We start from the raw sequence: 25,352 nt of genomic DNA on the forward strand, positions 1-25,352 counted from the left end.
CCTCTTCTTTCGACGACTGCCAAATACATGCCAGCTGTGGACAAAAGTTTTGGGACACCTACAGGAAGTGACAATATGGACGAAAACGTGGCTATAATCGTCTTTCCCAGGAAGATTTCCCACGAGATGTTGGAGTGTGTCAAAGTGACAGATGACTTGTTCATTCCGGACGTGTTTTAATTAGGTTTAAGGTCCACCCGAGCACATTGTGGACCTCCCATGTGGAAGTGGATTATTGCCTGCTCTAAACGAATGACATTTATGACGACATGTGTTGCAAATGTACAAAGACAGGACAAGAAAAGGCTAATGAGCATGTAACAAAAAAAAGAATAGATGCAAAAAAAAAAAGTATACAAATATAGCATTACTCTAGAACAGGGGTGCAAACTCATTTTTGTCGCGAGCCACATCGCAGTTATGGTTCCACTCGGAGGGCTGTTCTGGCTGCAAACCCACATGATTGCCTCATATTATTACATAGACACAAATTAATGGATAATTACTTTTGTAATCAGAAGCCAGTAAAAACTGTTTGTTCAAATACAGTATGAATCAATTTGATTTTATAAGGGGGGTTGGTAACAAAAAAAAGGCTTGCAATATCTCAACATTTTTAAAAGTGAAGCCGATTTGCAATTTTGGTATTTTAGCAAGAAACACAAAGTCAATGCACACTCTCGCGGGCCATATAAAATGACGGGGCTGGCCGGATCTGGCCCCCGGGCCACCAGTTTGACACCTGTGCACTAGAAGCTTTGTAACATAATGTATTTGATTTGAAGAAAAAAAGTGATTCCCAAACTGTGGACGCGGGCTTCCTCTAGCGGAACGCGAAAGAATAATTTCCTAAGTACATTTCAGTTGTATTTAACTTTTAAATTCAATACATTTGCATTTAAACTTTTAGAAGTGTTTGTTGTTAAACATTTATAATTTCTCTCTCTCTCTTTCTTTCTCTCCCTCCTAAGGCCACTTTGGTGGAGCAATAAAATGTATGATAAAATGTGCTTTTTAAATTAATTAAAAGTTAACCAAATATGTCAAACAAACAAATAAATAAATAAATAAAAAGTTGACTGGCAACCAGTCCAGGGTGTACTCCACCTCTCGCTCAGTTACCTGGGATGGATAGAAAATGGGGCGGCACGGTGGCCGACACAGTTCTGAGGACCCGGGTTCAATCCCCGGCCCCACCTGTGTGGAGTTTGCATGTTCTCCCCGTGCCTGTGTGGGTTTTCTCCGGGCACTCCGGTTTCCTCCCACATCCCAAAAACATGCATTCATTGGACACTCTAAATTGCCCGTAGGCATGACTGACTGTGAGTGGGAATGGTTGTTTGTTCCTATGTGCCCTGCGATTGGCTGGCAACCAGTTCAGGGTGTACCCCGCCTCCTGCCCGATGACAGCTGGGATAGGCTCCAGCACGCCCGCGACCCTAATGAGGAGAAGCGGCTCAGAAAATGGATGGATGGATAGAAAATGGATGGATTTAATTTATTTCTATTTTATTTTTGCTTTTTTTAAAATTGATTTCTTTATCTTTTTTGTTTTGAAATTATTGATTGTAATAATGTATTTTAATAATGAATTTTTTTTTATTGATACTTTATTTTGTGTTTTTATTTTTCTTAATATTGTCATTGCTACAGTAAATGGGAGTTGTGTATTTTCTTTATTCTATATATATGTGGCCGACAGGTGGCAATCGCGTGCCGCGTGAGAGTCAGTGGGCGTCTTTGTGTCTCCATTGGGAGGAAGCACAAAGAAAGGCATGAATATTCCTTCAAGTGGAAGTGTAGAAATGATGGTGTGTGTGTGTGTGTGTGTGTGTGTGTGTGGGGGGGGGGGGGGTTAACATTATTTAAGATTTGATTGGAGCTGACCTAATTCAGAACAGGACATCCTACAATATCCACTATTTCTCCCCCCACTCCATCCTTTCCACTCTTTTTAACACAAAAGGACTCAAGCGAATAAAGAGGCCGAGAGATTAATACCGAAGCATGAGATGAGCAATTCATATTCCAATTCAAAGAGCATGTTATCTATTTTTTCCACACACACACACACGTACACGCAATCACGTTCGCGCGTTGACTTTTTTCTTTTTTTTTCTCTCCCCTCTCTTCAAAAGCAGGATTCTGGATGGGGAACTTTCCAGGAACAACAATGGCGGTGGCATTAAAGTGCAGGTGGAATGTTGGAAAGGTGCACGTTCCCATCACCTTCCCCAATACGCATGTCAAATGTGAGCATGGGAAAATAAAAGGCCTAAAATGAAAGCTGAGGCTAACTTTCTGCCATTGCCCCCCCCCCCCCCGGAATCGATTGTAGCTTAACATTTTTCTTTTCTTTCCAGTACCCCCACTATTTCTTAGAATCGTTACTACTCTTGTGTGTTTCATGGGGAGCGGCTTGTTAAATATGCCAAAGCAAATTGTATTTTTGCACAAGTAAGCTCCTTGGAAATATTCCATCAGGGCACCCCCGGAACCCCCCTAGCCACCCACCCACCCACCCACCTCCTAAATGTAGTTATGAATTTTAAAGTAGACTTGTATTACTGCAGGAGAGAGGTGTGTGTGTGATCGGAATACTGAGCACAAAGCACCGGATTGGAATTCCTTGATCTTAGTGCGGTTTTAAGGGGGGGAGGGGGGAGGGGGGGGGGTTCATATTGACTGCCACGATGACAAGAACACCATTTTTGGTGTTCATACTTCCCACAAGTTTGTTAGTGTTTAAGCGCAGAGACATCATAAAAACAATTTGAACAATAATCCAAAATGTATTCTGACTCACTTTATGAAGAAAAATGCTTGACTGTAGGAACAAATACAGTACATGACAATAACCATATGTATGCTCAGGTGATTGCCACACCAGAAAAAGGGGGGAAAAAAAAAAAGAAAAAAAGTTCAATATTACGTTATAATGTAAAATAGATTGACTTCCGCATTGGGCTAAACAAAATGAAGCAATTTCTTCCAGTTCAGGTTATGTTTGTTCTTTAATGTTAAATATTTTTTAAACACTTGGTCTTTTTTAAAAAAAACATTTGAATTTTTTTTATACAGTATTCTAAAAGAGCAGCAAAGTTTCCATAACTCGTAACTTAGATTTATAAGACATACGAACAAGACACACTTACCTTCCTAGGACTCTGCCGGTGACCTGAACCGGAAGCAATTGCTTTGTTTTATTTTGCAGAATGTAAAAGTGCAACTTATCAAGCTAAAAGTTGAAATTGATCACGTTATAACGTGATAATTAGGACGTTAAAAGTTGAAATTGATCACGTTTTTAACATGAAACTTAGGATGGATGTTAAAAGGGTGAACTTTTTCACATTATAACATCTTTCTGAAATCGTCACATTAAAACGTGAAATATATCATGTTAAAATGTCAAATTTCTCACATTAAAATGTCAACTTTTTCACGTTATAACGCATACTAAACTTATCGCATTAAAATGTGAAATCTGTCACGTTAACACATGACATTTATCACAAAACATGAACTTCTTTTTTTTTTTCTCTGGTGTGGCAGCAAAACGCTTCCCTAATATCCAGCCCACGAGTGAAGTAATGAAAAAAATAGACTCATAATAATATAGTATAAAATAATAATACACTGGTAAATCTTTGTTCGACAAACAGTGGTAGTGTTGTTGAGTTTGATTCTAATGTTTTGAATAAGAAATATAGCACTCTAGAATATTGCACTTTTTGCTTCGATTCAGTGGACATTGTGCTGCCCTTTATGGTGTGTGCACCGTGGTCGTCTGGGGGACAATTCTGATTTTCGATCATTGACATGTAGACCGGCCAATAATAATAATAATAAAAAAAAAGACATTACATGAACACAGCGTGAGAAAACAATTTGGTAAACAAAAACAGTTTTTACATGCAGAGATCATATCAGGACTGAAAGTCAAACGCAGTAATGCGTGCCGACTGGCGTACATAGTCCCTTTTCATTTTTCCTCCACAAACCTGGGGGGGGGGGGGGGGAAGTCATTCTGTTGTTTTCAACTTTTGAGGTTTTCTGCTATTTCCTACTGTATGTGATGCAAATCAATGTAAATCTGGCGATTAAAAAGAAGCGGCTAAAGAAACGAGGCGTTTTTTTTTTAAACGGGCAAAGCAAAAGCCCATTTCACGCCGCTCATGCATACTTTCATACTTATTTAACTTTGCATAACATCCCAGCCACATTGAGCTATATTGACGTATGTTTCTATTCATGAGCATATGCTCCCGTGTGAATTCCCCCGTCAATAAATATGCACGCCATTAATTGTTCGCCTTTGTAATTAGACTGCAGTTCTGTTCTTTTTGGCTCAGGTGTATTTTGAAAACGCCGTTCTTTTGTCTGTGCTTTCTGGTGCTTTTGGCAGCATCTGACAATTTCCATGGTAATAAGATAGATGGAGAGAGAGAGAGAGGGGTGAAAAACACAGGCCCATCTCAATGTGAATGGCTTATTAATAGAGCTGCTCTCAGGCAAACAGATGGCAGCTGCCAAACACAAACACAGAAAATCACACACACCGCACGCCCTAATTCAATTAAACAGGAATAGACATTCCTCAGTGCCGTTTCCATTCAGTTGATTAATCCGAAAATAAGATAAAAACATGACCGGAATGTTTGACAGTGACAAGCGCGGAAACAAAGTCGGTGTGGGCGTGAGAGGAAAACGGGATTTAAGTCATTAGCGGCGAGCAATTAGCGCGCTAATGAGCGACTAAATTGGTTTGAGTTTATCACGGCGCCGCTATTAGCGTTAGCATCAGGTCTCGAAAGAAACCGAACAGTACGCCGTACAGGATGTCAATTTCTTTACAGTCGACACATTGCGCTTCTAAATTCGATATGTGCGGTAAGACTACAAAAAGTGAACAGCGATATATCGCGAGGGAGGACCGTACCCAGAGAAAAAGAAAAAATGGATATCTTGGTTATGTAACCGAGATATCAATCCCCCAAATTGTATTGCAGCAAAGAAACTTCAAATCAAAATGGCCCAAATGGTGTTAGCTCATTCTCAGCACAAACGGAGTGTCGGAAGCATTTCAAGCGTAAGCGCGGCCGTATTTTGGACTTTCACACGGCGTTGACGACTGGAACAGATCTCTCCATCTGACTCATCTCCACTTCGCGCTAACAAGTGCTGAGAAGGAGAAAGGCTTGAGGCGGCATTATTTTCATTTTCGCGCAGACGGCACAGCGCCTGGTGCTTTTTCTCACCCGGTGAGACTTGAGCTCAATGTTCTCGAGCCCATTTAGCATTTGCACGCTGACCATATTTCCCGTTTCTGCTGTAATTACTTTCAAACAACAACAGACCACAGAATCGTTTCATTTCTTTTCGAAGCCACGGATTGGCAAAGAGGTCTTCAGGTCGCGACCTCAGAAGAAATGCGAGTCATAGTGGAGCGAAATAATACATGCCGACTGAGAAAATGAAATCACACTTTTTGGCGAAAAAAGGTTGTGGCAGCCTTTTGAAATTCACAAATGTACATTTTATTGATATCAAAATATAAGTAACAGTGTAAAAAATTTGGCATTCTGAAGTCCAGGTCTATTTTTTCTTGCGTGTATGTTTATATATACAATAAATATATATAGTTAATAGTCCATCTTGTGCATCTATTGTTAGTCAGTTTAGTTATTTGCATTCGATATGCAGGTACTCTTATCTGTGTAAAACAAAGAATCCAAATTGGTATGAAGCCAAATTCAATGCAGTCATACAGATGGAAAGTCTCTTCATCAACTCGTGCTGGATAGTGCCTCTGATTGAATATGTAAACTACCATCAAATGTGTCCACGTTCGACATGGAACGCAGTGCCTCGAATTGCATAAAGGCGTCAAAATGGGACGAGAGGGAAATTGACATGTAGCACGTGAAGGGGGTTACGTCAAATGCTGAGATGTGAAACTGCAAGTGTGCTTTGAGCCTCGCTTGTTACATCCTGTCCCGCGGTACATTTTGTCACCCCCTTCTATGTAAGTTGCAGCTGCGGCAAATGCTGCAAAAAATCATTATCATCAAACATCTTTTCATTTTAAACAACGTGTCGATTCGTAACACGATAACAGGTCTATCCATGTGAAAATTCACAATGCGCGAGCTGTGTTGAAAACGTCTTGTGCACACAAAAGTGGAACCTGTTTCTTTTTCTCGTCAAAGCCGCCAGCATTTCCGTCTGCGTCGCTCTCACCGCAGCGGCGGCAGCAAAGTCGCAACTGGAACATTTTGAGCCAGCTGCAGTCGCTGTTTAAAAGTACTTCACGGCAACGTCCATGTGACAGGGAACAACTTTTTCTCTTCTCACACTTCAATTTAGGAGAAAAACAAGTTATTGAAATGTTTTTAGTGCAACGTTTCAAATAGTTACCGTTTGAACTCGATTGGATCAAACAAGAACTTTTTTTTCATATTCTTTTTCGGGGTAGGACTACAAAAAAAATGGCTGGGCAAGGAAATGGGCCCTAAAGACATCCAGTCAGACAAAAGTTTCGTTTTAAAAAAACACATTTTGGTTTTTTTTTCCCCCAGTAAGAAATAGCACTCTATATCGTTGTACTTTATTAAAACAGAGTCATATGAATATTGATCATTTTTGCGTCATGATTTAATGCTGCAATCCAGTTCAATGTACTGCTCCTTCTGGTGTACCCGCCTTGGCCACTGGGAGGCAGTACTGTATGATAGAGTCATGCAGACACAGATGAAGAACAAGAGTTCTCCCACTACTCAGTAAGTCATATTTCATAGAGGATAAATAATATATGCCTGTAAGTATTGTTCTATTATCCGTCGACATGTATTGTTCCAGCATTTGTGTGCAAATATCCGTCGCTTAAAGGGTTTTAAAGGCACAATTATGGATGCTCACAATCTGTTTTAGGGGCCAAAAGGAGGACATTTCAGGAGAACAGAGCACATCTGGTTGCCCAAAACAAAACTTAAAAGGGTGGCAGCCAACTTCTGTGCAAGGAGGCAGGCCCTAAAGAGAAACCCGAGTCACAGAAAAATGGAAGAATACATGCCAACTGTGGTAATAATAACAAGCATTATTTGGGTCATTTCATCGGCTAAAGAGGACGTCTGGTCACATCAATTTGGCTTGTCTCCACAACGGGCTGCTTCATTTGCAACTTTTTCTTCTTTTTCTTTACAAATGTCTGTGTTTCTTTGATTCTTTCTTTTTTTGATTCTCTTTGGCTGTCTTGCGATGTGACCCGACATGAACCACTTGCACGAGCCAAGCCAGCCACTTGTCATGGATGCTCTCTCTGACTTTTTTTTTTTTCGACTGACAGAGAGGAAGACGCCAGTCCAGAGCGCTATATATACTGCAATCACAAAGATTACCAGATTAGATGAGTGGAGAAATCAAAAGACATCAGCTGCCATGGTCACTTTTAAACATTTTTATTATTATTATCATCTTCATAATGCAGGTTGGGAAAATAAAAAGAAGCATTGTGACACAAAGAGATACTGCAGCAGCGACAAATGTACAAAAGAAAGAAAAGGAAATGTAATCTGTCTTGTGACCTTATGTAGGGGAGCATGAAAATAAAATAAAATAAAACAAAATAAAATGAAATCATCAAAAACAAAAACAAAATGAAGATAAAGGGAAAAATAAAATAAAACAAGCTAATGTAATGCATATGGAAATGAAACAACATAAAATACAAATCAAATAAAACCAGAAAATTAACAAATCAAATAAAACCAAGTAAAATAAAAAAACTATATAAAAACAAATCCAATAAAGAATAAAGTTAAACCTTAAAACAAATGAACTAAATCTAATAAAATACCACAAAATAATACAAAAGAAAACAAAACATAATGAACAAAATAAAGAACAACTAAGTAAAATAAAAATAACTTAAAACAAAAGAATCAAAAACAAAGAAAATAAAACGTAATTAAACATAAAACAAAACTAAACTAAATAAAGTACAATAAAACAAAACAAATACAATAAAAAAGTAAAACATTCAAATAAAACAAATAAAAAACAAAGTAAAATGAAAACCAAACAAAATAAAACCAAAGAAAACAAAACAACATAAAAACAAAATGAGACCTGTCAAAATAAGAACAAAAATCATTTAATTAGTTCATAAATTAAAAAAATTCATTGGCTGATCAGCACTTGGCAAAAATATTGATAACCATTTAAAATATTTATCATTACTGACTTTACAAATAATATAACCACAATTGGCTTTTTTGTCTTTATTTTTATTTATTATTATTATGATTTTTTTTTACACAACTTAAAACGGTCAGGGGGTTAAAAAAAACAAAAAAACATCAAAATGCATGTTATGCCCATCACACAGGAGTTAAAAAATATCAAAAGAACCAGAAACCTACAGAAAAAAAATAAAATAAAAAAGCAACATTAAAATACTGTAAATTCTAAAATTGTCTTCACGGTGCGACATTTTTTTTCTTATTAATTATTTGAGGCAATGCATTATTAACTTATTCATATTATGATGTTTTTTTTTTATGTCCTTCCATATAATGAAATGTGGGTTGAATTCAGTTAAAAAAAATAATACAAATAAAAACACACGCGCACACGCACGCTCTCAATGACGTACATGTCATTTTTTTAAAGACGAAGAACCCTATGTGAACTTCCTTATTTGATCCCATAAAAGTTGTATTTACAATCACACTGTGTGACAGCTCGTTGGACCTCCACGGGTCTTTAATATTTAAAAATAACGATAAAAATAGAAAAAAAAAAAGAGTCATGATCTTTTCTTTATATCAATTTGCAGGTCCTTAAAGGAGACATATTGTGCATTTCTTTCCCCAGTTTAAAATTGTTCCCAGGTGTCTTCATAAAACATCCGTGACATGATTTTGTCAAAATACCAAAAGGATCGCACATGATGACTTGCCAACGTGTCAAAACCCCTGCAGTGTAGCGCCAACTACTGGCGCGGTGGACTTACTTAATGTCAGAGTTTTCTGCCTCACGTTTCGTTGGCTGGTATCGGCAGCCTTTACGAGTACCCGATCATTTGAAACGAGGCCGGTACCAGCCCGCTATCGATGCCTGATGTCGGTATTCTCCCATCCCTAATTCCAACATTGTCATAAGAAGGTAATGTGTGCCAATGCTAATCTGTTATGTCAGTGGTGGAGAAACTTGGTGCGGGGGAGGCTATTATGCAAATGAGCCCCATTGTTACATCACAGTGAGGCAGATATGCTCTCAGACACATTTTCAAAAACAACAGGCAGATAACTAAAGATTCACTTGGTAGTTTAATTTCACACTAGACAGGTGGGCAGGCACTCCAGAAACACAACTATTTGTATACAAACATTAAAAAGTCAATTTTGCCACAATATGTCCCCTTTAAGCAAAAACAAAAATGTAGGCGTGGGAGTATATATATATCTCTCCACAGCAGAGTTGGGGGAAAAAAAGCAAGGCAGAAATAAATAAAAAGCGCAACAACAACAACAACAACAACATCAAGAACAGAGTTTCTCTAATTAAAGCTGGATGGGGTCCCTGAGGGGACAAAAAGGACGAGCGCGCCACAGCCCGGCCTCGCCTGCCGCGCAGCGACCACAAGGGGAGCGGGGGCCTCGTAAGTGCTTGTACAGGAAGTTGGCCCCCCGCCCACCCGGTCCCTCCGAAAAGTCCCGTCATGAGAGGAAACAATGGCGTGGAGCGGCGTGTTTGCATGTTTGAGTACACATATGTACACGTATGTAAGGGAGGAGGGAAGGGAGAGAGGAGGCGGTCGGTCGGGCCCCGTCGGTGTGGGTGGGGGCTCAGGTGAGGTAGAGGGGCTTGTCCCTGCCTATCATGCTGCCGCTGCAAAAGACATCAAAGGAAAAAGTTAGACTGACACACAAGATTAGAAACAGGGCAACTCTCCAGGAGCCTACTGGTTTGGATTCTCTCAAACTAAAGCAAGAATTCGAGTGATTTTGGATTTGGGGACCAGTAAATAAGTACTTGTAAACTATCACCTGCTTCTTCAGCATTAAGGGATGACTGACGTAGCGTCAGTGCAAGAACCCTATTCATTTAGACCAGTCAGGGTAGGACTAATGCAACAGTGGTGCCTTGAGGTACAAGTGACCCGACTTGCAGGTTTTTCAAGATACGAGCCGTTGTTTGGCCGATTTGTTGTTTTTGCTTTGACTTGCAAGCAAAAATTTGAGATACAAGTGCTGTATAGTGGCAGTGAAATCAACTCACTTCACATCAAGCAGCAGTTTGGCAGAAACATTCTTCAAAAGAGAGACTTCAAGCTGTTTATTGCCACTCGTAGTTTAAAAGTAAACCTCCAACAAAAAGAATCACATTGCGTACTTGAAACAACCACGCAGCTTTCCCTTAATAAAGTCTGTTTAGCTTAATGCTAACAATACGACACATAGAGACAGATAATATAGCAATATTTATAGGCATATATTCTTTATCCTCTGTGAAGAATTACTTAGAAGCTGAACTGTGAGTGTATATCCGTATGTCTGTATTATAGTGGCCGGCACGGCGAATGACTGGTTAGCACATCTGCCTTACAGTTCTGGGGACTAGGGTTCAAATCCCGGCCCCGACTGTGTGGAGTTTGCATGTTCTCCCCGTGCCTGCGTGGGTTTTCTCCGGGCACTCCGGTTTCCTCCCACATCCCAAAAACACGCGTGGTAGGTTGATTGAAGACTCTAAATTGCCCGTAGGTGTGAATGTGAGCGCAATGGTTGTTTGTTTCTATGGGCCCTGCGATTGTCTGGCGACCGGTTCAGGGTGTACCCCGCCTCCCGCCCGAAGATAGCCGGGATAGGCTCCAGCATCCCGCGACCCTTGTGAGGATAAGCGGTAAAGAAAATGGATGGATGGATGTATTATACTGCCCCCAGGTGGCCAAAGTGCACACACCATAAGGAGCATCAAAAATGACTATTAAATTGAAACAATAAATGTGACAAAAACAGTTTAATTTCCATTCATTCAACTTAATTAAGTCATTACTATAAGTTTTAATATTGATATAGAGAGCAATTTTTCTTCTTAAGAAACGCATGGGAAACATTTTTGTTGCTTTTTTTAGGCGGTGGGAACGGATAAATGGCAATTTCATTCATTCGAATGGGGAAACATGATTTGCAATGCAAATCTTTTGAGTTGCGAGCGTGGTCACAGAACAAATTAAACTGGTATCTAAAGGCCCGGCCGGGACTATAACTACTCTACTGATGATCAGAGCAAGAAGTTGCGGTGATTTTGTCTGTCACCCCGACCGACAAATGAAAAATGTTCCGCCCATGTGCACTTACCTGCAGTGGTTGCCGCACTCCCGATTGCAGTATTCCCCGTCCCAGTCGTGGCCGGAAGAAACCCCCGGACCCGGACCGGGACCGGGACCCCCAGACCCTCCTGGAGACTGTGGCCCTCCGATGTTCTTCTGATACTCTGACTGGAGGTGTGGAAAGCCCTGGAGAAGGAGGAAATCGGTGAATACGATTACTTCTGGAGACATTTTAGGAACGACGGAGAGGAGGCGAACGCTACCTGCTGGCCTGGAGGTGGGGAGTGAAGGGAGGCCTGCAGGCCCATCTGGTGAGAGATGATTGGCTGGGACTGGACCTGCTGCATGCGGATTGGCTGGTTGAGCAGCGAGCTCTGGTGCAGTGACAGCTGCTGGTGGGGGTGGAGCGGCGGGCTGATCTGGAAGGAGGAGGGCGGAGAGGCACTAATGCTGGGCAGCATCTGCGATTGGCTGAGCGTCTGCGATAGGGCGTGGCGAGGGGCGTGGCCGGCGTAGCTCTGCAGGTCGGCGAGGGGGAAGGCCCCCGGCCCCAGGTAGGGTGACGAAGACTGGGGAGGGGGCGGAACGCTGTACAGGGAGGGGTTGGCGGGCAGCATGTGAGGAGACGCTTGGCTTGTTTGGGCACTTTTTGTCTCCAAGGGGTCATTGTATGTCTGTGGGGGACAACAGCAACACTTTTCTTCATCATATGCTCAAGTAATAGTTGTAGTTCCCACAGAGCAAGCAGAGCAATAATATACTGTATTGTTGGATGCTCTGTTTGTATTTGAGTGTTAAAGTAGCAGCTATGCTATGCTAATTTCCGTTTGCCCGTCTATTGCATTTCGTATTGTATGTTAGCATTAAGCTAGCAGACTTCCGTTAGTTCGGTTGAACAGTGTGGCGTTTTTCATTTGCAGCCCCTGCAGCCAGTTTCACTGAGCAACATGAATTCTGGTAGAAATGTCTATTATAAGGAGACCCACTAAAAAGTCTCAAGAATCCATTCCTGAAAAAGCACAGGAAGTTCGTTGTTTTGATTTGATTTTAGGGTCATTTGACAATTTCTACACGTCCTAATGAATTTGTCGCGTCGCTGCTAAATTTGGACCACAAATACTAGACAGATGGATGATGCTAACTAGCAATTAATTCAGTTTCTTGATGATTCACCTTAGAACATGACATTCTAAAAATGTCGCTCTGAAATTCCCCCCAAATTTGGCAAGCATGTCTATCATAAGTAGACCTAGGAACAAATCCAAGAAGCCATTCGGTGAAACGAACAGGAAGTCTGCCATTTTGGTTTGATGCAGCCCCTTTTGGGTCATTTGGCCATTTCAAGGTGTCCTTCAAAGACAAATTTCTCTTGAGATTTTGTCCAACTGTTACCAAATTAGAACCACAAATACTAAACAAATGGGCGACTCTAAATTGTGAAGAATTAGAATTTTCGTCACTGTTTGTTGAGAGCTTGCTGACAAATTCTGGTCTGAGTAGCGTCAAATCCCACACCTCCCGATCCACCTAAATCTTCAAAAACAGTTTTGCTTGGACCTACAAAAATGTCAAAAAAAAAAACACACAGGAAGCCAGGTATTTTGGTTGCACGCAGCCATTTCAGAGACGTTTTCCACGAGTTTTTCAAAGACGAACTTGTCCTTGAAGTTTGATGACGCGCCATAAAACACAAAACGCTAATAACTCAACTCCACAAGGTCAGAGCTTGACCAAACGCCGTTTGTGTGATAAAGCCTCCCCCATTAAGAAGCGTGTAGATGCAACAACTCTGCGTCTGATGCTGAGATTTCCTTGTAGCGTCTCTAAGGGCATTGGGCAACTCCGGCCCTTTGTAACCTGCCTGTTCAAGTCCAAGTCAGTAGACGAGCACATTGTCTCAACTTCACTCGTTCCAAAAACGTTCGCACTCCCAAGCCAGCCAAAACTTTCCGAGTGTGTGATATTGTAACAGCAAAGTTTCAATAGTGTGAAACATGCCAGCGTGAGGCGTCGTGACAGCATAAGGCGACTAAGAGCGACCAACAGCAAGCTCCATTGTTCCAACAAACAATCACGTCTCTCTGCCAGCGTTATTGCTGCTCCCCTTTTTTCCCTTTCTATAAATACACTAAACTAAATATACGACGCCTGCATGCACTCCCTGGAAAAAAAACATTAATACTTTAATATATTTACCTTGCAATAGTTTGCCTGGTAATGGAGGTAAGTAAGGTCTTGGAAATGTTTTTCCAAATAATAAAATCATAATATTTTTAATTTTCAAATTTCAATAAAGGGCTGTACTGTATCAACAATTCTTAAGTGTAGAAAAAAAATAATACACTTAAACTGATTCATATTTACCCTCATAATGTAGCTAAATAATAATAATAATAGTAATAATAATAATAATATAGATGATTTGTCCCATTAATATACCAGGTCCTATAAAGAACTGTATAAATAAATGATTATTGAAAAATAATACAAAAGAGTAATAATAACAATAAAAAGAAAATCTAATAATAATAATAATACATATTTAATGTGCAATCATTTGTCATAGTAATGTTGTCCATTTTATAAACTATTGTTTTTAAATAAATACATGATTATTATTATTATTAATATAATATTTACAAATATTCTTTTAAATGAATACATTATAATACATTATTATTATTAATACATATTTAGTTTCCATGATTTTACGTAGCAGGAGCTGTATCAAATCTTTATATTTTATTATTAAAAAATAAAATTACTATTAAAAATACAACTTCAAATAAAAATAGAAATAACACATTTAATTTGTAATAATTTGCCCTAGTATCGTGATAAGTCATAAAGTGGTGTAATAACATTTTCTTTCTTTTAAAAAAAATAATAACAACACTAACAATAGTAATACCAATACATTTAATAATAATATTAAATTTGATTGGCAATTAATTAGAAAGCTCTACTAAAGAGCATCAATAATTATTAGCATTTTAAAAATTATGTATTTATTTTTATTCTTGGCCAGAACTCTTGTTTATTCCAAAACATTTGATTTTATTCTGGAGGTAGAACAAAGTTGCTCTGATAATAACAATACTAAGATTGTTAGAATATGCTATGATACAAAGATGCCAAGATAGCTTTCCAATGAGAGACGACTCCAACTAAAAACACTTAGCAAATGTGACTAACACTACGCCATGTGTGAAATCTTATTTATTCCTTCAAACCGTTTTGTGTCCGTGGGTATGACAAACAAGCGCTCCTTCTCATTAAGTGTCAAGCGGGGGTGGAGTGATGGACACCCCCAACTCCCTTTCCCCGGAATAATCAATGCAAAGGGATGAAGGGATGGATGGATGGATGGATGGATGGAGAGGTGATAGGAGGGCCAAGTGGAAAATGACATAGTGCCGTAAGAAATATGGCGAGAGGATTTCTTTACTGAAAGGAGCGTCGGTCATTCAATCGATTTCCTATTTATCAGAGGAAAATGAGCCGAGGCTCAGAGTCATTTTTTAAACCGGCGGCGTTGAGTAGACTTTCTCTGGATTCCTCACGCCAGAAAGTAGATAGGGTTGGGAATCTTTGGCATGAGACCGATTCGATGCATATCTAGATACACGGGTTGCAATTTGATTCCAAAATCTTTAAGGGCGGTTGGGTTCGGTATGGGAGCGATGCGATTTGGTTCGACACGGTGCGGGAACAATGCGGTAGTTAACGTTTGTTGATGTAGACCCATGACTTACTGTAAGAATTGTTTTTTCCCCGAATTGCTTGCTGAGTGCTGACTGACTTTTTGAACTTGAAGTCGTGATGACTAGTTTAGCTCAACCGGCTATTGCTGCGTTAGCTTCGGGACATACCTGGCTGTGTGTCCTGTTAATGGACGCCTTCGATGCTCACGAGAGTTTGAGGTCAAACGGTACCAACACTGAAACGTATAAGTGGACTGTGAGGACTCGAGAAGAAGCATTTATTTGCTGAGGTATAGCACATGGCAATTGCCCAGATGTTTACAACTGCCGGGGAAATGGCGTCTGTGACCATGAAAGTAACTTTAATGAAAAGCGAATTGATGCTGAAATGGTGACGCAATGGAGAAATCTAGTTAAACTAGTAGTGTTGCTACTGCCCACCACTGGTTTTGGTTGTAAACATAACTTTACGTGCGGACCGCAGCGAGAGAGCTCTCGTGCTTGTTTTCAGAGATGAAAACAGGAAAACCTCCGGCAACCAATTCCGAGCCTCGCGATGGCCCGTCAACAACACAACAATCGATGTATCCAAGGATTTCGCACAAGTTAAGGAGTCTGGTACCGATACAGTCGTATCTCTCGCCTTTCCAAACGGATATCCGGTCGCATTGGTTTATCGTTCCCAACCCTAGTAGTTAGCGACATTTGTTGACGAAACAAAAAAAGGCAACAGGTGCACGGCGAGGATGTGCAACCCCAATTGCCTCCACATCCACTTAAAGTCAAAAGACTCATTTCAATCATTCCGCGCTCTGATTGGCTGACAAAGTTTTTATTTTTGCTTTATTTTTTTGACTGGCGATGTCTTCAATGTATGGTGTCAATCAAGGCTTAATTGAGCATAGACAAGCGGCTTTTGAGTCGAAAGCGCGCCCGCCGTCAAGAGGCTGATGAATGAACTATTCATGCCTCAATCAAGGTGCTTGTTTCGGGGAGAGGAAATGAGGCACGGATGGGCGGGGCTTAGTATGGAAATGTCATTTGGAGTCGCAAGAACAAGAGAACAATGAAGGAGCAATGCGAAGAAATGAATGTGCTTCGGAAGAGAAGGTTTGAAGATGTTACGTGAGGAAGTCACTTGTGGAAACGTAGCTAAAAACATTTCGAAAAACAAACAAAAGCATTATGATGCACGGCATGTGGTTATTTTAGGAATAATAAAAAAATACTCCTCTACAATATGTAAAAAAAATAATTATCCAATCAAATAATATTCATCTAAATTTGTATATTTATATTTGTTATTTATTATATAATATATTTGTTGATTGTTATTTCTTTTCTTACATGACAGAATCAAAAAATCATAAAAATAATAATCAAGTGAAATTAACGTTTGTTTTATTTATTTATCATTTTATATATTTTTGTATTTTTTACTTATTTACATTTGAATACACAAACATAAAAAACGACTAGAATAAAATATTAATAATAATATAATAGTAGTAAATAATTGTTAATTACTATAATTTTTATATTTTTAGAAATGTTTGTTATTTTATTTAGTTTCCATTATTTATGTATTCATTCATACTTCATACAGTATTTAAAGACATACACAAATGAAAAATGCAAATCTTGTTTGTATTCATCATTTGCATTAATGTATTTATGATTTTGTTTTTCCATTATTTTATATTTATTCATTTGTGTTTAACTTTAAAATTAGTGAAATAATGTACAGTAATATTTATTTTCATTCATAATTTTAATGTTCATATTTGTATTTATCGAAAATTATTTTTATGTACCCATTTATTATTTCATATTTATGAACATATTTACAAAATGACTAATAAAACGACTGATATAGAATTTGTTTGGTATTTATTTATGTTTATTATTTGAATATGTTTGATTCTTTACACAGTTCTATGTGGAAACCTGGAAAATGTATTTATTTTCTCGACTCAAAGGAAGTGTGGAGACCTAAAGATGTGATTCCTTTTTTTTCCTCTTTGCCAATGTATCATCCTTTATATCACCACTGACCCATGCATATCAAAGACATGACCTACACACGCGCGCGCAGGCACGCACGCACACACACACACACACACACACACACACACACGCATGCGCAATGACGGTTACCTTGGAAACCAGACTGGCTCTGTAGGCAGCCAAGGCTTTCAGGTACTCCTTTTTAGCCGCTTCTGTTTTCCTCTTGTAGTTCTGCAGGAACAAACAAAGACAACAGCGGCAGTTGATTACAAAGTGATCACATGTCGAGGCCTGCTCATTCAGTATTCGGATGTTATGTGTCATAAATTTGCAACATTTAGTTGAGTGATTCTGCTAACAAACTTACTAGCTAACACTTCCCTGGCCGACGGATGCTTTAACTGACAAACAAACTTGCCAACTAACTGGCCTTTTTTATCAACTTGCTCGCGGCGAAACCGACTTGTAAATAAATTCTCTGACTGGCCTACAACTATACCTGACTAGATTACTAACTAGCTCACTAACTGTCTGATTGGGTAATTAAGCCACTTTGCCCAAGGTTTAGCAACCTTGCTAAGTAACTGACTGACTCGTTAACTCACTAATTTGATAACTCACAAACACGCTAACAGATTTGCTAACATACTGACTCTCCCAAAAAAAAAATCACTATTTAACCAGCTGACTAACTCACTAACTGAGCGATGAGGTACCAAACTATCGCTAACTAACTCACTTGCTAACTGACTAACCAAGTGGCTAGCTAACAGACTGATGTTTTAACCAAGTAAATGACTTACCAGATTGCTAAACAATTGATCACGAACTTTCTAAATAAGTACAAATGACTGACTTATTAACTAGCTAGTAACTAGCTAACTTGCTAACTGACTGACTAATTGACTAGAGAACTAAAGCACTTGCTAATGCTTCAACTAACTGACTCGCTAACTAACTCGGTCAGACCTCTGCCAAAGCCGAAACAAGCCTAATTTACCGTATATCAGCACCAAAATTTCCATCTTCATAGTTCCACACCGCCTGCATGTAGTAACTGTATGTGTGAATGTCGTTCTTAAGATTGCTGCCTTATTTACTGAGAAATGTCACATAACAACTTATACAACCCCAATTCCAATGAAGTTGGGACGTTGTGTTAAACAAATAAAAACAGAATACAATGATTTGCAAATCATGTTCGACCCATATTTCATTGAATACACTACAAAGACAAGATATTTAATGTTCAAACTGATAAACTTGATTGTTTTTAGAAAATAATTATTAACTTAGAATTTTATTGCTTCAACACGTTCCAAAAAAGCTGGGACAGGGTCATGTTTACCACTGTGTTACATCACCTTTTCTTTTAACAACATTCAATAAACGTTTGGGAACCGAGGAACCTAATTGTTGAAGCTTTGTAGGTGGAATTCTTTCCCATTCTTGCTTGATGTACAGCTTCAGCTGTTCAACAGTCCGGGGTCTCCGTTGTCGTATTTTATGCCTCATAATGCGCCACACATTTTCAACGGGAGACAGGTCGGGACTGCAGGCAGGCCAGTCTAGTACCCGCACTCTTTTACTACGAAGCCACGTAACACGTGCAGAATGTGGTTTGGCATTGTCTTGCTGAAATAAGCAGGGGCATCCATGCAAAAGACGTTGCTTGGATGGCAGCATGTTTCTCCAAAACCTGTATGTACCTTTCAGCATTAATGGTGCCTTCACATGGTACGTTACCCATGCCATTGGCACTAACACAGCCCCATACCATCACACATGCTGGCTTTTGAACTTTGCATCCATAACAGTCCGGATGGTTCTTTTCCTCTTTGGCCCGGAGGACACGAAGTCCACAATTTCCAAAAACAATTTGAAATGTGGACTCGTCGGACCACAGAACACTTTTCCACTTTGCATCAGTCCATCTGAGATGAGCTCGGGCCCAGAGAAGCCGGCGGCGTTTCCGGGTGTTGCTGATAAATGGCTTTTGCTTTGCATAGTAGAGTTTCAAGTTGCACTTCCGGATGTAGCGGCAAACATTATTTACTGACATTGGTTTTCTGAAGTGTTCCTGAGCCCATGTGGTGATATCCTTTACACATTGATGTCAGCCTGAGGGATCGAAGGTCACGGGCATTCAATGTTGGTTTTCGGCCTTGCCGCTTACATGCAGTGATTTCTCCAGATTCTCTGAACCTTTTGATGATATTATGGACCGTAGATGATAAAATCCCTAAATTCGTTGCAATTGTACGTTGGGGAACATTGTCCTTAAACTGTTCGACTACTTTCTCACACAGTTGTTCACAAAGAGCTGAACCTCGCCCCATTTTTGCTTATGAATGACTGAGCAATTCAGGGAAGCTCCCTTTCTACCCAATCATGGCACCCACCTGTTCCCAATGAGCCTGTTCACCTGTGGGATGTTCCAAACAGGTGTTTGATGAGCATTCCTCAACTTTTTCAGTGTGTTTTGCCACCTGTCCCAGCTTTTATGGAACGTGTTGAAGCCATAAAATTCTAAGTTAATGATTATTTGCTCAAAACAATAACGTTTATCAGATTGAACATTAAATATCTTGTAGTGTATTCAATGAAATATAGGTCGAACATGATTTGCAAATCATTGTACTCTGTTTTTATTCATGTTTAACACAACATCCCAACTTCATTGGAATTGGGGTTGTACAATGTTACCAACAGACATAAAAGAAAACCAGCTTGGAGCAGATTTGCACCAAAATCTCATTTTTTTTCAGTGTGGTTCCACGAAGTGGAGTTGTCACAGGTAAGTAGTGGTCGTCCTCCGGAGCGCTTCGTGTGGATGGGGGGTCATTTTCTTTGCAAGAGGCGGTCTAAAATTACCATTAAGCATTCATGCGCTACGACTGCACATGTCGTGTAGGCTGTCAGCCACTGCTAACACGGAAACAAACACGCAGACGCACACTCGAGCAAACAAGGTGGATACAATCTCCGGCCCAAACAGCTGATGTTTATCTTTTCGCTCGTCTCTATATACGATATGACTTTATCTTCCATGACAAATACACTGAATGTGTTTTTTTTTGGGGGGGGGGACAATTGTTATTAAACCTTATTCTCTGATGTGTATACTACAAAATGATGAATTGAGTATAATAATGTTAATATGTATCTATAATCTGCATTTATATTCATATGTTAATGAATATTATTATTGCTGTTAATCTTTTGTTTATTTATTTACTTATGTTTTAAGAAATGTATTTATTTAAATTCTAAATTATAATTATAATAAAATAATAATATTTACTATATATATATATATATATATATATATATATATATATATATTATTGTTATTTCAGTTGATTCGTTTCTTGTTAATTTGTTTTTTAGTTAACTTATTTCTTCAATATAAATGTATAATATCTAAAATTATATTAAAAAATGTTTAAATTTACATATATATATATATATATATAAAATTTAAGTTGTATATTTATATTTATGTATTTTGTATTTATATTTAAAGACAAAAATAAAAACTAAACTAATTGAGTGAAATAATGTTTTGATTATTTTTTTCTTTAGTTTCATTTATTTAATTATATAATAATGTATTAATACAAATATTATATTTATTAATAATATTATTTTATATTTATATTTGAAGACGAAATCACGAATAAAGTGAATATTTCATGTATCAGTTATTTTTAAATGTATTTTAACTGACATTTATTTTAAAATGTATTTCCTTTGCTTTTCAGCATTATTTTACTTAAAAAAACCTGACAATTGAGTGAAATTGTTGTGTATATTATTTTTATATTTATACTGTATTTTCTTATAGTATATATATTTTTTTAAATACATGTTTTAAATTATTTATTAATATTCAAAGACTTTGGCACGTCCATCGTGGAAGCCAGGACTGAATCCTGGGTTGTTAGTTCTGGCACGTGAAAGGAAGCATCAATGTTGTTGGCATGGCAACCCATGTTCTTCTTCTTTCGTGATTTATGTAACATTGGTGTACCAGCCAGGACGTCTTTCGTGTTGTCCTACTGCTAGCGTCAGTGCAAATGTTACTGTTCAGTTGTTGTAGAAAAAGAAAAAACACCCCCCCAAAAAAACAGCAACAACAATAATAAAGTCAATTTAAAGGCACAGTATGTCTAATTGTATTTACCAGGATGGCTGAAAGGTCAATGACATTTCACACCTGTAGGTGGAGCGTAGGAGTGATTAAAACAGCCACTTACTGTAAAACAAACGTCTCAAACGACTCCCAGCAGCTTTCATTTCAAATTAATTTCAACACTGCTAACGATTTGCACAGCGACACTGATTTTTTAAAATAAATTACCACTGCCTAAGGATGTCTAATTACCACAAAAAGAGCGGCTTCATTAGCCGACGTGGGTAGGCTGCAGGTCAGCGCAAATTAAAAGCCGTGAGAGGAGCGCGTACGCCGCCTTCGCCACCCCGACACGAAGGTGCGTCGCTAGAATTAGCCCCTTAATTGTAGCTTAATGAAATGCACTTGTTTGATAAGCACTTAATTACAGGAAACAATAACGCCGCACCCTGCTGACAGCCAGCTGAGTGATGAGCCCCGGGCGGACACGAAGAAACAACCTTAACTGATGATTAAAACTGTGACGAACGGACCCTCGCACCCGCATTTTCTTGGCGAATCATCAAAATGCTCTTCCCATATTATTTCACATAGGCAAAATATATATGTCTGTATATAATTTAGCACATCCCATCTGTCTAGCAGATCTGCTTCCAATTGAGGCTCATTTGGGCAAATTCTCTAACATGAATCTGGGAATTCGCCAAAAATCAAAATGGCTGACTTCCTGGTCAATTTCAGGCATTGGTGCTTGAGACTTGCATCCTATTAAGATAGACCTGGCCACCAAATCTGGTGTCAATTGGTGAAACTAGTGTCAGGGGCAAACATTTATTTACGTTCTGCGAATCCTCAATTTCATCATCAAACTTTGAGGCCATACGCCGCCCACGTTAGATGGGCTTGGTAATTTTGCTGTGTCTATCCGTCTCGGATATTTGCTTCTGATTGGGACTTTTTGGGCCAAATTCCCTCGTAGAAGTTTGTTAACGTACGAGGCCTGGAAATTGCCCAAAATCACTGATTCAAACCAACATTGATGACTTCCCATTCAATTTCAGGCCCGGGTCTTCACTCTTTTTTTCTACATCCTGTTTAGCTAGACGCAACTACCAAATTTGATGTCAATTGGTGAAATTGTTGATCATCAAACTTGGACGCCAAGCTCAGCCCCTATTCGGTAAAGTAGGCCCAAAAATCCTGGAATTTGTCGAAAATGGCTGCTTAAAACCAAAATGGCTGACCTCCTGTTCAGTGTCTGGCCTGGGTCCTTTGAGAATTGTTTTCTCCGTCCTTTTATGATCAACAAGTCTGCCAAATTTCGTGTCAGTCGGTGACACTGGTATTGTGGGGTAATTCATTTCAATTTTTTATGAAACTTTCCAGGTGGCACTTGTTAATGAGTTTTTTCTGGGGCTGTGTTGGGGAGCTCTAAAATACAGAAATGTTCACCACGACACACTTGCTTGCTGAAATTGGTGATTTTTCAGACACGTTGAGGCCCCCAAAACGGCGACAAAAAGCGGGCAAAAATAGAGAAACGACTTAGCGACGCTCTATATCTGCTTAATATCTGTCCTTAAACTTCCAATAGTTCCCTCGCAGCATTCTTTCCTGTGCTGAAAAAAACAAACAAACCACAAACCGTATTTGAATCTTAACCCGAAACAAAACGAAGTGCTTTCGAGTTGAACATGACCGCACCTTGAGGACAAAAACAGCCCAAATTATGCATTGATCTCGCACTGAAAAGCCTCTGGGAATTAAAAGGAAGAAAATATGGCGTTTTAATAATAATAAAAAGGCATGTATAAACATAAACATGATTAAAAGAAATCTCAAGGACAACACTGTCGAATAGATAATCGCAAATAGGAAAAGGCCACAACAAAGAAACCGTTGTCGTGGTTGAACGACAATAACAGCACACAGCAGCTAATTGCAAAGTGTTGTTAACACAAAGCAGCTTGACAGTGTCCTTGAACGCCCCATACGGCCACCTTAGTTGTAAATCGCCTGGATTTATGTATACATTATTCATTCATTCCCCATTTATTCATTATTACAGTACATATTTGATCCTTTAAATCAAACATATCGAAATGTATATTTTCTTGAGGATTATTTGTGAACCGCATATTTTGAACATCTGCGTTGAATGATAGATGAAGTAACTCATCTATCTATCTATCTATCTATCTATCTATCTATCTATCTATCTATCTATCTATCTACCCATCTATCTACCTATCTATCTATCTATCTATCTATCTATCTATCTATCTATCTATCTATCTATCTATCTATCTATCTATCTATCTATCTATCTATCTATCTATCTATCTATCTATCTATCTCTCTATCTAATTTATACTTATCATTTCACTAACCCACACCAAACCATTTGTAGGCTATAGAGTCTGCCTCCCCGCCCCTTTTCTGCCAAATGGCAGGTATAAATTTAGCTTTTATGGCTCATGCCGTAATCATTTGTCATATAGTTAATTTGCACTGCTGGACAGAATTCTTTTAGGCTCTTTTGCGATGTATTAATTCAAATGATTTTACCCATTAGTCAGCCCTGAAAAGAGAGCAATCAGCGCAATGATCGGCCAGAGCGCTTTCTCGCAATAACGACGGCATTAGCTCAACAAGGCGCTCTCGCGAGGTGACCTGTTTGATTAAACGGACACACGAGCAAACAAAATGGGGGAAAAAAATTACAAGTGAAAGGATGGGATTGTTTTTTTTTTTTCTTCCTCTCTCTCTTTTCCCAGGTAATGCCGTAAATGTTTCTCGATGCATCCGGCACGCGGCGGGTTAAGAGCGACGGCAAACAATAACATTTCAGCTGCAGATGTCCTTGAGGCCAAACCAAGGACGCGGACACAATTGCTAAACTCGTATTCCCCCGGCGTGATCAAATCACCCGGCAACACATATAAATAAAAGGACAGGAAATGAGGACTACGCATTCAGGGGTGTCAGACACCCAAATGAAGATTCATGGCGAAGAGGCGCTGTGGAGGCGGCAAAAATTAACTGCGAATAAAAGCGACGGACAGCCTCCAAAGTCCGGCACCTCGAGTGTCTTTGGTGGTACACAAAACACACAATCGACTTGAGGCCATTTGTCAGCCATGGGAGAGCTTTTACTCAAGCTACAAATAACAAATGTGTGTCATCAAGTAAACCATCAGACACGTTTTTTTTTTCTTTTCTTTTTTACAGGATTTCATCTCGTAGAGCATCGAATGTGTGAACTCCTGTCTTTTCGGACATGCATCCTTGAGACTTTTTGTGGGTTTACTCATGATAGACCTGCCAGCCAAATTTAATGTGCTCAAGGAAAAATGCTCCGGGGGCTGAATTGTGTTTTACGACCGGTAATCAAACTTATTGGAAAATGGCCAAATGACACTAAAACGGGCGCTTCCAACAACAACGCCAAACTTCCTATGTTCGATGCCATTTGTCAGCCATGTGAGAGCTTTTACTCAACTTACAAATAACCAACGTGCGTCGTAAACCATCAGATACATTCTTTACATTCTTTTTAACCAAAATGGCAGACTTTCTGTGTTGGTCGACATTGATTCTTGAGACGATTTGGTGCGTCTACTCATGATAGACGTGTATACCAAATTGCATGTTGTGAAGTCCATCTGGCATTTTCCAAAAATGTTTGTGTTTCATGCCGAATCTACAAAAACATCATCCATCTGTCTGATATATGCGTTTACATTTTGAAAGCATACGGACAAAAACGCCAGGAAAAGTTCTATTTTGATGAGATACTCCGTAATGTCAGAAATCAACCCCACATTTTTAATCAAACAAAAATGGTCGACTTTCCTACTTTTTTCCGGGAATTGTTGCCTACTAAAGTACAAGTGGTGATGGGATATGTGATTTGGGGGCTGAATTTCCCCCCAAATTGTCTGTTTTATGGCGATTCACCAAACTTTGCTGCCATGCTTTTGATAGCAACTGGACAAAATTCGGTGGATAAGGTCATTTTGAAAAGACAGCCGAAATCCCCCTTTAAATAGCCGCTGCAAATCCAAATGTTCGATTTCTTGTGTCTTTTCAGGCATGGCTTCTTGAAACATTTGTGTGGGTCTACTGATGGTAGGTAGACATGTCTATCAAATTCTTGGTTGCCAAGTGA

At 39.1% G+C, this 25,352-nt stretch overlaps 2 protein-coding genes across 5 annotated transcripts in view; one reads left to right on the forward strand and one right to left on the reverse strand.

The window, feature by feature from the left end:
- The window catches only part of snta1 (syntrophin, alpha 1), a 35,888-nt gene extending 33,357 nt beyond the window's left edge, over window positions 1-2,531 (forward strand). Inside the window, exon 7 of one of the 2 annotated variants that reach the window (XM_061784333.1) lies at window positions 2,139-2,531. In XM_061784333.1, the coding sequence (XP_061640317.1) occupies window positions 2,139-2,284 (146 nt within the window). In that variant the 3' untranslated portion in view covers window positions 2,285-2,531. The remainder of the gene's footprint in view (window positions 1-2,138) is intronic. The other variant, XM_061784334.1, reaches the window with a different exon arrangement.
- Window positions 2,532-7,444: 4,913 nt separating this feature from the next.
- tox2 (TOX high mobility group box family member 2) overlaps window positions 7,445-25,352 on the reverse strand; it is a 103,565-nt gene continuing 85,657 nt past the window's right edge. For all 3 annotated transcript variants that reach the window (XM_061784931.1, XM_061784932.1, XM_061784933.1), the window contains 4 exons: window positions 17,197-17,277; window positions 11,599-12,009; window positions 11,364-11,521; window positions 7,445-9,894 (listed from right to left, as the gene is read on the reverse strand). In XM_061784931.1, coding sequence (XP_061640915.1) covers window positions 9,852-9,894; window positions 11,364-11,521; window positions 11,599-12,009; window positions 17,197-17,277 — 693 coding nt within the window. In that variant the 3' untranslated portion in view covers window positions 7,445-9,851. The remainder of the gene's footprint in view (window positions 9,895-11,363; window positions 11,522-11,598; window positions 12,010-17,196; window positions 17,278-25,352) is intronic.

This window comes from Phyllopteryx taeniolatus, chromosome 9 (genome assembly GCF_024500385.1).
Source record: "Phyllopteryx taeniolatus isolate TA_2022b chromosome 9, UOR_Ptae_1.2, whole genome shotgun sequence".
NCBI lineage: Eukaryota > Metazoa > Chordata > Actinopteri > Syngnathiformes > Syngnathidae > Phyllopteryx > Phyllopteryx taeniolatus.